General features: G+C 44.5%; 1 protein-coding gene across 1 annotated transcript; it reads right to left on the bottom strand.

Annotated features, from left to right (window-relative positions):
* Window positions 1–833: 833 nt before the first annotated feature.
* GSTA4 (glutathione S-transferase alpha 4) lies at window positions 834–14,224 on the bottom strand. Its single transcript, XM_020902738.2, has 7 exons — window positions 14,117–14,224; window positions 13,048–13,152; window positions 7,873–7,924; window positions 6,133–6,265; window positions 5,134–5,275; window positions 2,972–3,103; window positions 834–1,435 (listed from the first exon to the last, which is right to left on the bottom strand). Exons 2-7 carry the CDS (start codon window positions 13,132–13,134, stop codon window positions 1,313–1,315), a joined length of 669 nt encoding a protein of 222 aa, XP_020758397.1. The 5' UTR covers window positions 13,135–13,152; window positions 14,117–14,224; the 3' UTR covers window positions 834–1,312.
* Window positions 14,225–14,672: the final 448 nt, after the last annotated feature.

Genomic DNA, 14,672 nt, shown 5'->3' with positions numbered 1-14,672 from the left:
ATGGGTGTGTTTTCTTTATGAGACGTGGATCAAATAGTTGCCTTTCTCCAGTTTTTAAATCCCCAACTATTAGCTACTTTCGAGTGGCAACTTTTTCTTTTCTAAAATTACTTCCGCTTTGAAGCATCTATCTTGCCTACTGTGTGGTGACTTTTTTCTAAAGCAAGCCTCTGTTTTAGGATTCTGCCTCCTGGCACCCTGCCTGGCACATAATAGGAGCTCAATTAATATTTAAGATGCAAGTCAACACATGTTTAAAGCAGTACTAATAAATCATACTTTTAGTTCTGAAGTGCAAAAAAACTAGAAGCCTCTAAATAACCATTTTGGTAGTAACAGGACAAAAGGTATATTCATATTTTCTTACACTTATGTCAAATATAACTGGAAGGATAGACAAATGATAATGATGTTTGCCTGCAGGGAGCAGAACTGAAAAGAACTGGGAGGCAGGGCTGAAAACACTTCCAACAATATAAGTTTATTTATTTTTGGCTGTACTGAGTCTTTGTTGCTGCACATGGGATTTCTCTAGTTGCAGCAAGCAGGGGCTACTCTCTAGTTGCGGTGTGTGAGCTTCTCACTGACGTGGCTTCTCTTGTTGTGGAGCACGGGCTCTAGAGCATGTGGGCTTAGTTGCTCCATGGCATGTGGGATTTTAGGTCTGGGACCAGGGATCAAACCTGTGTCCCCTGCATTGGTAGGCAGATTCTTAACCACTGGGCCACCAGGGAAGTCCTTGTATAGCCTTTTGTATATTTTTGATTTTTGAGCCATGTGGATGCATTATATATTCCAAACAATTTAACTTAAAAATTCTAGCAGCAGGGCAATAATTTGTAAATCCTTTATTTTAGTGAATTTCAAAGGCATTCATCACTACCACGAATCTATCATAGCTCAAAGGAGAGTTACTCGCTATTTAGTAAACTTCATTGTCATTAGACACTAAAAACAGGAAGAGACTGGAGGGAGTTGAGAATGGGATAAGGAGAGGACAAAAGCTCAGGGGACAGACGATACAAGGTCCTACCCATCCTTGTTACCAGGAAATGAAGAGACAGAGCAGATATAACTTAAAGGCTGACCTCTCCAGAATTTTTTCAGAAAAGGTCCTGTAACAATCACTCACTGGACAAAAAAAAAAGGTCGATGTTTCTCAAAGAGATATCAGGACATGAAACACCAACGTAGGAACAATATACACAGCACCACGACAGAGCTGGATCACGGCAGCCTGGCTTCAATTAAGACACTACTGTGGACACAGCAATCTCCAGGGGCGGTGGTCACTCACAGCTGTACTGCGGTCCTATGGCATGAAGACGGTGTACACGGTTCTCACGTAGATGTCATCAGGGGGAGGTTTCTTCTTGCTGCCAGGTTCAAGGAACTTCTTAATTGTAGGGATATTACTGATCTTCACTGTGTACTCCTGAAAAGAGAAAATGCAAAAGTTCAAGGCTAAAAGCAAAGGTATTTGTTTCTATGAAAATTGAACTTGAGCTTGAAAGTTGCTCAGTCATGTTTGACTCTTTGTGACCCCGTGGACTATACAGTCCATGGAATTCTCCAGGCCAGGATACTGGAGTGGGTAGCTGTTCCCTTCTCCAGGGTACGTTCCTAACCCAAGTACCAAACCCAGGTCTCCCACACTGTAGGTAGATTCTTTACCAGCTGAGCCATTCTATGAGAATATAGTGCTGCAAAATGGCCCATCAAAATGTCTGCAAAAAATATTTGTTTCAGGGGTCCAAACAGACCCATAATCCAACATCTGTTGAGGGGCTGATCTGTTGGTATGATCATTTACAATCTCTCCCACAGTGGCTGGGATCTAGACCAGATCCCAGGCTTTATGCAAATCCACACCACGATGTCAACTCTTTTTAGAGACAGCAAAATAAAAAAGATACTTAGAATGGGATTATACTTGCTTAAAGAGAAAAAGAAGAAGGACAAAACAGACATGAGAAGTACCTCAAATGTATTGCTCTAAGGAAAAAGTTTAAATAAAATTACTTTTAAACTTCATCAGACAGTACAAGTTACATTTTAAGGTTCAGCTTCCTTGGACATTTTTACACGTATTAACAAATGAATTCTCTTTCCAGCTATGTGTGGGAAATGGCCAGTTGCATTTTTGTAGCCTAGGGTTCAGACACCAGATATTCATGTAAACTGCAGTGGAAGAAAAAAAATCTCATTTTTCATTCATAGAGTCAAATCTTAACAATTTTCAGTAATTGGGAGGAAAAATCCATTTGATCTGGTGAAAATTCTAAATTATATGGGAACTGAACATCCATTGTCTATAATTATTCTAACAAAATCTTTCAAAATAAAGAGGTCATTTATTTAAAAAGCTACTATTTACCAAATGTCTCCTGTGTACAAAGCACAGTCTTAATTAAGCATGTGTACAAACATTATACAGAAGCATTCATACATATGTCACTAATGTTAACAAAAACTCTAGTATGGAATTTGTTCCAAGAGTACAGTCATGCAGCAAAACCAAGAGACAACTTCTTTCATGTGTAAACAACTGCTCAGCTCTAAGGGCCTGGGAACCAGAAAACCAATTTCAAGTTTGTACTGTAGTTTCATTTTAGTAACTAGAATCTAGTTTCCCCGATGGCTCAGTGGTAAAGAACCTGCCTGCCAGTGCAAGAGAAGCAGGTTTGATCCCTGGATCTGGAAGATCCCCTGGAGAAGGAAAGGAAATGGCAATCCACTCCAGTATTCTTGCCTGGGAAATCCCATGGACGGAGGACCCTGGTGGGGTACAGTTTATGGGGTCACAAAGCAGTTGGACACAACTTAAGAGACCGTAAAACACCGCCACCATAATGAGAACCAAAAAAATTACACACACACACACATACAAACACAGAGCCAATCAATCAACAGACATTGAAGGAAGGCCTAAGAGTTGTGGGCCAATCTCCTATAACATTAGTTTGTTTACCTGGAGGTGAGGGAAGGCAGACAGGATATTAGGAATTTTCTCTTCTAGAGCCAAAATGGTCTGGAGTAGAATTATATCTGCAAGACTCAGCTGATTACCAACAAGAAACCTTTGTCCATGACCCTGTAAAACCTGCAGGGTATAAATGTTTTACATCGGTTACAATACTCGACATGGAGAAACTAATATAGCTATGGAATCAGTGCAGCATCTGAGAAGAGCTGAAACCATGGCCTTTTTCTTTTATCTTTTTACAAATAACATCAACTAAGAGGAAGTTCCCTGAGGAAGAATGAGCAAAAACAGTGTAGAAATGACAGCATCCATAGGTCTCTGCTTTATAACAGAATGAGACCCTGAAAAGCAGAAGGAAGTATTAATTCTGGATTTAGTATCTGGTGCTTTAAAAGGATACAGCTATCCAGAAACGTGTCTACAGAGAATTAGTCCTGATGCATTCAGAAGATGGTGGGAAGGATGTAAGAAGTAAGCCATTGGTCCTGTCCAAGGAGTCTAATTTCATTTCCCAGTTCTGTGTTTCTACGACTGTCAGGACTCACAGTCATAAACTAGACATGACAGTAAAGAAAAAAAAGCAGGCTTCCTTTAACATTTTCTAAGATCCCCTGGAGAAGGGAATGGCTGCCTACTCCAGCATCCTTGCCTGGAGAATCCTAGGGACAGAGGCTACAGTCCGTGGAGTCACAAAGAGTCAGACATTACAGAGCAACTAACACTTTCACTTCACTTTCAAGACCAAGAAAATTAAAACAATGAGAATTCATCCTGACTCCCATATTGAGAGTAACATATAGGTGCAGAGATCCATAGGAATAGATGGTGATTGGAAAGAAGCAAGGCACAGGTGTAGACCGGGAGAAAAACCCTTTGCAGATATGTGTATGTGCATGCATGGGTGTGTGTGTGAGAGACAGAGAGGGACTCTAACATGATTCCAAATCAAACAGAGCAACTGGAACCAGACTGGGAGAAAGACAGAGAGTCTGGAGCTGCATCAGAGGCCAGAGTTCCAGTCCTGGCTCCCACCTTAGGCATGTCACCCAGTCTCTCTGTGGTTCTATTTCATTACGTGTAAAAAGAAGGTAACAGGACCGGTGGTCCAGTGGGTAAGAATCTGCCTGTCAATGAAGGGGACACGAGTTTGATCCCTGGTCCAGGAAATTTCCACATGCTGCGGAGCAACTAAGCCCTCCTGTCTCAACTACTGAAGCCCACGTACCCTGGAGCCCCTGCTCGGCAACGGGAGAAACCACCATGATGATAAGCCCACGCGCCACAGCTAGAGAGTAGCCCTCATTCACCGCAACCCGAGAAAGTCAGTGTGCAGCCACAAATTCCCAGTGCAGCCATAAATAACTAAGTAAATAAGAAAGTAATGACTTTAGCTTGTATGTTTGGCGGAGTTCTGACATAATCTGAATCACAGGGAGACAAAAGCTGGCAGTGACCTTTATCTGAGACACCTGTTCCTCCCTCACCATAGCCCATTTCTGCATCATCATATTTTACAATCACAAAGTGCTGCGGGCAAGAGACCATGAAAGCAAGGACAGAAACACTCAGAAAGTACCTCTCTTCCTTCTTATCTACTTCCACGTCAATGGCCAGAGGAAATCTGCCAATTCCCGGCTTTTACTTGCTCTTGTTTTTTAACTGAGGCATTTAAAATAATCCTTCTCCGTTGAGGAAAAGAGAGGAGGAGCTGAAGCTCAGAAAACCAGATACCGTAATGAGACAAGAAAGATCACAAAAGGGAACAAAAGGGAAGAGAAAACAGCCATGGTTCTTCTCTTCATATCCAACTATCAAGTAGGATGTCTGATACACAAATGTTTGTGGAACGAAAGAAGGAATGAAGGAGGTGGTTTCTGCTCTTCTGTATCCTGTGCAGGGTGGCACCTGGTGAAGGTAAGCAATGACAATACACACACGGGTGAGCCCATATCTTTGCCAGAGAGCATGGAAGACTCTGGAAGAGTTAGGGAGGCTCCAAGATACACTGGCTTTGTGCTGATGCAACTGGCAGCTCTCTGGAACCCAGGAGGCTGGCCTAGCAGGGCTTAGCTTTTACTCTGCCTGAGCAGAAAAGCGGCATTTTGCAGTATGCTGTTGCCGTGTTCACAGGCTTCACTGCCACCTACCTTTTCGAACACGGGAAAGTATCTAATTATAGCCTTCTGGGCCATGTTAGCCACTTCCTTTTGCTGATCGTCTGGTTTGAGGAAAGGATGCAAGATAAGCAGTTCCAGAAGATCCAGGGTCCCCTCCACATACATGTCAATCCTTCAAAAAACACACAAAAAGCATTTTCTCAGTGGCCCCTCATTGGCTCCCATAACTAAATATCCAGGGTGCTTTTCTCTTACAACTCGGGCTACTTAAGTATCAAGAAGCATTCATCTCCACGTGTCCCTTAACAGCAAAGATGCAAAGTCAACTCTAGTCATAAACTAGAAAACTTCTTCAGAGAAACCCATCACAAATCTCGAAGTACCAGAGTCATGATGGCCTTTCTCCTGGCCCTAGTCCAGCACCCATGCTCAGTATGGGTACAACTTCACATTTGTAAAAATAGTGGCTACCACTTACAGAATACTTGGTGTGTATGAGGAATGGTGCTAAATACCCTACATCTAATATTTCATTGAATCCTACAGCATTATGAGGAATATACTATTAGTATCCCCATCACACTGGAAACTCATCAGGACACTGGAGCCTAACACTTTGCCCAGGGGCATAATTCAGGAGGTACAAAGACCAGGCTCTGAGTTCAAATTATAAGCCAGTACATAGTAATCTGGGCCTTGAATGTCACAGCAGCTTCCGATTCCTAATACTCAGTGATAATAGATTTGCAAGCACGGTAAAAAAAATAATATCAAAGCATTGAAGGATGTTGAAACCTGCACCACGCCCCAGACACAGTCTCTAATATCCAAATTCAATCCTTTCCTCTCATTTTACTCAGACTCTCCGTATTGATTTTCTAAGTGGTCTTGATGACCTTTCTGGAGGTTTGTTCCCTGTTCGCGCTAACGATAAAGGACATGTGGTGGACCAGGGGGCTGTGGAGGATGGCTACTGAGCTAAGCATCGGTAGAGGTACAATTGAGAACACCCCAGAGGAGCCACAGTACAGGGTTCTCTCCTTGAGGTCTTTGCCGAAGAGATGGTGCTTGTCTGCGATGTAGTGGAGGATGCTCCGGGTCTGCACAAGTTTCATCCCATCAATTTCAACCATTGGCACTTGTTGGAACAGCAGGTGGTTACCTGGGAACGGGAGCCCAGAGTTAGACGTGCTCTCTCCCCTTTCCCCCATCCCTCAAAAAAATGCTCTGCTGAATGGGGCCACAGCCTTAGAAAATAGTGTAAAGCTCCCCCAACATCATTCAGGGGTGCTAATTTAGCCATAAAATAAGACTGAAAACTAGCATGGACATAAAACTTTCAATTTCCACCCCAGGAAAAACACTTAGCCTCAGTGTAAAGGGTGAGGGGTAACACAATGAAGACATCTCTTTACAGAGCTGTGCTGGCCAATACAGTAGCCAGCAGTGGCATCTGTATAAGCCACTAAATTTAAATTGAACTTTTAAATTTTTTTTGTAGCTGAGGCATGAAAGCTCACAGGATCTTAGTTCCCTGACTAGGGATTGAACCTGGGCCCACAACAGCAAAAGCCTAGAATCCTAACCACTAGGCCACCAGGGAACTCTAAATCAATCAAAAGTTTTTTAAACTAAGTTTTTTTTTTTTTTTTTTTTTGGCTGTGCCTGTGCCATGGGGCTTGCACAATCTTAGTTTTCTGAGTGGGGATTTATCCCAAGCCCTGCTGCAGCGGAAGTGCAGAGTCTTAACCACTAAGTCACCAGCAAAGTCCTAAAACTTTTGAAAAATTTAGAAGTCACTTCCTTTGTCCCCATGGACACAAGTGCTCAGGAGTGACATATGGCTGGTGGCTCCTGCAATGGCCAGTATAGAACAAAACAACCCATCCGTGTAGAATGTCTATGACTGCATCACTTTGTCAGTCTGATGATGAAGCCCAAGACACTGGCTGATACTAATGTGCAGGCTTTCACTGCCACAGCCTACCTACTGCCAAGTTCACAGTCACTGGTCAAAAAGTCACCCCTTACTTTCTTCAAGAAGACTGTCTCAAACACTTTACCCACACCAAACCCCAGGGAGAGTCACAAGTATAGCACACAGGCCAGTCCTGGGGGGCTCAAGGCGGGTTGCGGGGAGATGTGTACTCAGCGCAGGGTCACTCATGGTGGACACATCACAGCCCCGCAGAGCTGGTCCCTCTCCAGGGATCCTTGAGTTGGGCCTCAGGACCCTGCTGATGGCAAGGAAGGAGGCTGCTTACAGGGCTCTGGTTGTGGAGGGAGGGTGTGACCAGGAGTTAGAGGCAGGCCTTTCACTGCTGTCTCATCTGTTTGGTACTTACTTGAGAAAGCAGCCCAGTGTAAATGGGGACTTTAATCTGCACACTTCAAGCAGATGCCTCAGGTAATATGTAGGAGGTGGAAATTGAGGAGGGAAGGGATGAAGGAGTGGGAGAAAGAGGGGGAAAGGTAGAGGAAGGCCGGGGAGGAGAGAGAGATGGAGAAGGGCTGCCCAGTGGACAGAGGGAGGAACTACTCCCCCTTCGATTGGCTTTTATAGAACTACTGAATATCAAGTGACCTTCTAGCAATTTCAGCCACTGTTCCCTCTTGCTTGTCTGGTTTTAGGATACTGTTCTGGATGTTTAGTGTCAGCTGCACCTTTGTCCTTCCACTTAAATACTGGTTCTTTGAAAAATCAGCATTATGGACAGTAATACATTTTTTTTTTTTTTTTTTTTTTTAGTAATACATTTTTATACTCACCATCCTGCAACTTCTGCAACTGTTCTTTTGTTTCTAAAAATTCTTCATCAAACTAAATTAAAAAAGACACCCCCCAAAAAAAGAAGGGAAATGTCATTACAGTTTTCGGACCAAAAATACCAAGCTAAACTGCCTGAAAAACAGACAGAAAGAACATATTCAGTACCCATATCTTGGTTTCTAAATATCCCTGGGATCCCAGGAATAAAAGCTAACTCTGTTGTATCAACAAGTGAGGACGTACTCAAAGACTAACAGAGATATGTCAAAGGAAAAGGCATGTGGGACCCTATCCAAGAGGGATTCCCTAGTGACATTTGGGACAATTCAAGTGATATCAGGTATAGATGAAGAATACCATCAACCAAAAAAATCCCTGTGTCCATAAATGATGACTCAAAAAAAAAAAAAAAAGGAGAAAGAAAGTTCTCTTTTCCAGAATTAGCACTAATTAATGCAGAATTGTTCCTAATTAATGATAAAATTAGAAAATCACCAATTTTCACCCTATAATGTAATAACTGACTCTGATAAGGATCAAGATGCTGAAATCATTGGGTCATTGGGCATAGAATATTCAAAGCATCATCCCACAGGTTACTTATTATGAAAAAGAAAAAATGTCTCTGCAGGTGTGGGAATCCCACCATCCACTTAACCAAGTGGTCCAGCTCAGTTCCCCACTGGGGGCCACCCTGAGGCATCTCACGCTCCCTGCTGTGACAGTGAGGACAGCGACACTGCAGAAACAGCATCCCAACCAATTTAACCTGGATGGAACTGCAAGGTGAAAAGGGGGTGTATCCAGAATGTGCAACACTCGGTAATATAAAATGGTCTGGACTCTTTCCAACCTACAGAACTGTTGTTTGTTTTTAAGCTCCTCCAGGATGGGCAAGGTTTGGAAGCCAGCTGGGGGGACACACTTTCTGCCTCCGCGGCTCCCGCTCTGCGGGCCTCATCACTTGTCTGGCTCCCGTTTCCTAGACATCCCGACTGAAAGCATGAGCCCTGCTCTCAAGGGCAAATCTTTATTTACAACTGACTTGACTGTAGCCAGGTAAACCTCCTCCAAAAATTCTTTAGGCTATTTGGCCTCCAAGTCACATAACGGACTATTTCTCTTGGCAGAAATTCATGCAAGAGATTCAATTCCTCCTTCACACATTCCTTCTCTGTTAAGTGAAGAGTATGAAAAAAAGGAACAAAATGCAGATTCTGCTCTAGATGAAATGAGACTAGAGACATAACCACCAAGTGTCTAAATCTTGATTAGATCTTGGGGGGAGTGGTAGTTATAACTACTAAAGAGATACATTTAACAGTTATATAGCCATCTGGGGGACAAGCGGCAATTTCTGAATATGGGTTGTATATAAGATGCTGTAAAACTGATGTTAATTTCTTAGTTGTGACAATGATATTACAGTTATGGGGACAGTTTTATTTTTTTCTTAACAGGAAGACACAGGCTGATGTCTGCAACTTACTTTCAAATGATTAAGAATAAAAAAAAGCAGAGACAGAAGAAGGAAGGAGGCAAAGAGCAAAATGTTAGCACCTGGTGAGTTTAGTTGAAAGGTATCCATTTTACTATTACAACTTTTCTATAGGTTTTAAAGGTTCCAAACTAAAAGTCTGGGAGGAAAAGAAACACTGGAGAGTCCCTTTTCTTGTGACATATACAACACGTTCGAATACACTGGTTTCCTTCTCATGCCCACTGAGGCCCCAAGTCCCTGGGTGGTTCCCAGTCGAGTCTGTGCCCTGCGCCGCCCCTCACCCCATGTCATCCCAGGAAGGACAGAGCCAGCAGCACAGACCTGGCCATTCTTTCTTCTACCTCACTTAGTGGACCAGAGGGGCATCAAGATGACGGGGTGTAGACATGGCTTCTACTATTCCCAGCCCTCCTGTGTGAGGAGAGGGCCTCAGTGCCCCTAGAGGCACTCCATCTGGGGTCCAGGAAGCAGTAGCTTCAGGGTAAGAATGTTCTGGGCATTTGTTCAAACACCCAGCCAGTCAGCTGTGATGCCAAGGTGTTTCCACTGCACCATTGCTCTCACACTTTTATGACCCTGATCATGTATAAAGCGCATGGGAAAGCGTGTGTATGTGCTAGACCCTAGGCCCATCCCTCAGAGATACACCTCCAGTAGCTGGGAGATACCAGGAATGTACATTAAAAAAAAACCAAGCCTTTCCAAGCAACATGGACAGACCTAGAGATTAACCTACTAAATGAAGTAAGTCAAAGAAAAGTATCATATGATATCATTTATATGTGAAATCTTGAAAAAAAAAAAAGCCACAAATGAAGCTATTTATAAAATAGAAACAGACTTACAGATATAGAACAGAAACTTATGGTTACCAGCATGGGGGAAGAGGATGCAGGATGGATACATTAGGAGTTTGGGATTAGCAGATATACACCAATATATATAAAACAGATAAACAACAAGGACCTAATGTATAGCACAGAGAACTACATTCAGTATCTTGTAATAACCTATACTGGAAAAGAATCTCAAAAATATTTATAACTGAATCATTTGCTGTATACCTGAAATAATATAAATCAACTATACTTCAATAAAATTTCTTTTTAATTCCTTCCAAATGGTTCCAATTCTGGTTTTTGACTCCTGGGAACATGTAACAAAATGCATGCTCTTTCACTAGAGAAACTCTCTTGTGTCAAACTTTGTGAAACTATTGGTCTGGAAGAAAAAACGGGCACCGCAACAGGAGATGAGAGGGCAGGAGACGGAGGAAGGTAGAAAGTGCAGGAGGCAGAGCTTGGAGGAGCTGGCGACTGTCTGGGGGCTGCCCTGGGGGCTGTAAGGACAGACAGGGTGGGGTCTCTGTCCACACAATCAGCGGTCTCTGTTCCCTGACGGATGCTGGTCCCCCAGGGGATCCTCGGGAGAAGTGCCCGCATCCACATCATGCACTCCCTCCCTCTCCACACACCCCCTTCTACTGAGCGAACTGCCCAGAAGTCCTGAATGAAGAGGGTGTGGCCTTCACGTCTTCTCTTTGACACTGTTCATTCCTCCTCTTCTCAAGGAGGATCTGACTGGGTTTGGGGGGTCTTTGGGCAAATGAAGTTCCAAGCAGCCAAGATGCAGCATTCAGCACACAGCAGGGTCTGAGGACTCAAACCAAGTATGAGTCGGAAGATGCTGACTCCTGGAATTAGGCCAGGCTGCCTCTCAGCAGGTGTGAGGCACCTGTTACTGGGATGTGTGTGCTTTACACGTAAGGCTCTACCTGACATTGTGACCCTGGAAATCATGAACTCACCCAGCCGTTGTAGCCCGGCCCTCCTGACTATTTCAGATCTGACTGAACACAGATGTGGCTGAAAATGTCTTTGGCCACAGACATGGGAGGGATCCCTGGTACCAACGTTGGGGCATTGCTCCTGTAAACCGTGTGGTCAGCCCTCATGAGGGAGGCCAGTCTTTCTCCTGATTAGAGAACCTGATCAGAGGAGTGGACTTGAGACCCACGCTGGGCTAAGTAAGTACTCTACCCTACCTGCCTGCCTGGTCCGGGGGAGGTCAATCATATGAGACTCATGTTTCTTTTTATCTTACTTAGGGTTGGGTTGCTATGACTGTAACCAAGAATCCTGACCCACAGCTGAGTAGGAAGCACAGAAGGAAGCTAGAGAGGAGGGGATTGGACAAGGGCTTCCAATATCTACACATATGACAACAACTGCAAGCTCAGAAACACACAGGGTTAGACAGGCGACGTGAATAAGCCGAACAGGCTCAAGTCAAGGGATCAAGAACTGTTGCACTCTCTTCTTAACACAAAGAAAGTGTTCTGAGATAATAGGGAATGGTGGAGACTACGTAAACTAGAAAGGTCCATCTGTAGGGGCTGTCCCTCTTAGAGTCAGCAATGGCTGTGCTATGAAAGTGAGGCCCTAGAAGCATTAGATCTTCCAACTTCTCAAGAGAAGTCAGAAATCAGAATCCGTATATAAAAATGGTATCAACTAACTTAGAAAACTGTAAAACACTGTGTGGTGAGATATAATGACAGGCAAGGAAACCAAAGCCTAACCAAACCAACAAATAAAAAACAAAACCCCAAACCCAACAATCTTTATCACCTTTGGAGGTTGGTAGGATAATGACTCATTCTGAAAAGTGATCGAGAGAAAGAAAAAAGCATTTATCCTGCTTTTCTTATGTGAACTGATTAGTGCTTCAAGGTAATTAAGTACGTAACCAGTGAACTCTTTATAAGAGAATCACAGTTAAATTTAGGTGAAATAACAGAAATAGAAAAATCACCATTTGTAACCCCTAACAATGGTGATGATCAAGGCTGCAAAGACGGTCGCTGAAAGGGTAACAGAGGAAACTTCATACTGTGGGAACAGGCTGATGTCACGGAAACACACTGATCAAACTCAGCAACGCTGAAAACGAGACAGGCAGACGTCATGTGCCTGTGACGTGGCATAAGAGAAATATCTTCACACTTCCACCTTTGCTGCAGTCTGGCAGTGAAAAAAAAAAAAAAGAGAGAGAAGGAGAAAAAGGAGCCTGGATTTGATCAGACTTCTGGATCCAATTAGTAGTTTACAGGAAACAGAGAAGAGGGGAACAGGTTAAAATGAGAGGAAGTCCACCAAATTCAGAATGAGGGGCATTCTACAAGCAGTTACTTCCACAAATGGCCCCAGGAACAACCACAGACACTTAGTATCCAGATCCTGACTACTAATACCTGTTTTATGTTTCCATCAAGAAGAAGCTCCAAGAACAGAGCAAAAACAAGACCAAAAAGACTGTGGGCCAAAGCATATGGGCATTCAGGGTCTTCCAAGCCTGAAGCCACTAAAGTAAATAGGAAACAAACCTAAACCTAGAGATTTTATAGTCACAAAGTTCTGGGTGTAACTGACAAATTGCAGGTTCATTCCTGTTTTCCTCATTGTAAATATTTACTGGTGGTAGATCAGAAGCAAATGATTAAGGCTGAAAGTAAAAAAGAATTTCATAACTACACTCCATTTAGAAAAAGAAAAATTCTTGAGAGGAAGGACTCTTCTGACTCACGGAAGCAGGTCTGTAATATTACTGGGAGAGGACAGAGCTCAACGTTATAGGATGGATCTGTGCAGAAACACCAGTATAGCTAGGGTACCTCCACTCCGGCAGCAGCTAACACCCATCGCACGGATTCCATCCGGCCTCGTCCGTTGGGATAGTGGAGTTTGGGTTTCGTGGCCATCACTGCCTTTCAGGTTTTCTGAAATACAAACGCAGCACTCCTTGCAAAAGAACAGCCTCAATTTCGCGTCCTCAGTCCAGTGTTCAGGGGCTAACTGAATATTCAGGGTTTTGACACACGTAACTGTTTGGGGGGTTCTGTGGGGTTTGGGGGAGGAGAGATTTTGTGGGGTTTTTGTTGTTTTTTTCATTAAACTGCGTTTTCCCTCAATCGATAAAAACAGACCACCATTTTAAAACCTTAAAACACAACCACCACCTTTGCCTTTCAAATTGTTTCACAGCTTTATGATTTATTATTCGGGATCCTGGGAAGCGGGGGGCTATTTCCTGTAAAGACATTTGGGCTAGCAGCACAGAACTTCACAGAATCAGAACATCATATACTTTGACCTTGAAAATCTGAGATTTCCCAAATTCGGCCTGTACAGGCCAGACGCCAAGGACCGCGGAGGAGACGTCCACACCCATGGAACCTCTGCAAAAATTCACTTTCACATGCATCATATTCGAGCCTCACAGCAACAGGAGGAGGAGGGGTCGATTATTACTATTGTCTGCAAGACGTGCGTCTGCGGGCAGGCCCGCGGAGGTGGCCCCGGTCCCTGCACACCCCTGTCCCGTTTGGACAGAAGCCCCCAGGCCCTTGTTGCGCCCAGGCCACCGCTTGTCACCCGAGACAGGCTCCCCGCGTTCCGCGCGGCCGCTCAGTCCGCGCTGGGGACCATCAGAGCCTGCCTCCCACCCAGGGCTCTGGACTGCACAGGGCGGGTTAATAAGGATACGCACGCCGACCAAGCAAGACCCCCCCGCCCCAAGCCAGGGGTCCCTGTCTGCCTCGATAGGGACAGGGCCGCGGGAGGGAGACAGGGATGGGATGAATGCGGGTGTGATTCCAGGATGGGGAAGCAGCGTGAGTCTCGGAGCCGGGAGGAACAAGAAGAGGGGGAAGGGGTGGCGGGAGTGACAAGAGGGAGACAGACCTGGCTCCACTCGGAGTGACCAGAACCGCACAAAGGCGCCCAGCGAGCGGTCTGCAGCCTGGGACCCTGGGACGGTCCGAGACGCCCTCGGTGGGCGAGGCTCCAGAATATTTCACCAATAGAGACGGCAATATTTAGCATGCTCCACCCATCTGCAAGGCATGCTGGATAATACGCAAACAACTCCAAATCAAGCCCCGTTTAATAGCAATTTTTGCAATTTGAGGGAGTAATTTTTAAGTATTAGTTAGGTTTGGGCTTTAGTTTAACATGTATTTTAGAGATCCGGCATTTAGAGCGTAAAGGAAAAGTCGACCTAAGCAAAAAGACACAAATTTCTTCTAGTTTATATACTGCGTGCACTACCCTGGTTTCTCGGATGTGAGGGCGATCTGGTTGCGACATCTGTCACCCCATTGATCGCCAGGGTTGATTCGGCTGATCTGGCTGGCTAGGCGGGTGTCCCCTTCCTCCCTCACCGCTCCATGTGCGTCCCTCCCGAAGCTGCGCGCTCGGTCGAAGAGGACGACCATCCCCGATAGAGGAGGACCGGTCT

Source organism: Odocoileus virginianus, chromosome 27 (genome assembly GCF_023699985.2).
Source record: "Odocoileus virginianus isolate 20LAN1187 ecotype Illinois chromosome 27, Ovbor_1.2, whole genome shotgun sequence".
NCBI lineage: Eukaryota > Metazoa > Chordata > Mammalia > Artiodactyla > Cervidae > Odocoileus > Odocoileus virginianus.
The sequence above is the reverse complement of the archived record's forward strand: the minus strand, read 5'-3'. Positions and strand labels throughout refer to the sequence as shown.

Coding starts and splice junctions, on each gene's coding strand:
- GSTA4 (XM_020902738.2), bottom strand. CDS start 13,134: ATGGCCACGAAACCCAAACTCCACTATCCCAACGGACGAGGCCGGATG. Junction 6,266..7,872: donor GTTGCAGAAGTTGCAGGATG/GTGAGTATAAAA, acceptor TCCCGTTCCCAG/GTAACCACCTGCTGTTCCAA. Junction 1,436..2,971: donor CTGCCTTCCCTCACCTCCAG/GTAAACAAACTA, acceptor TTCTCTTTTCAG/GAGTACACAGTGAAGATCAG.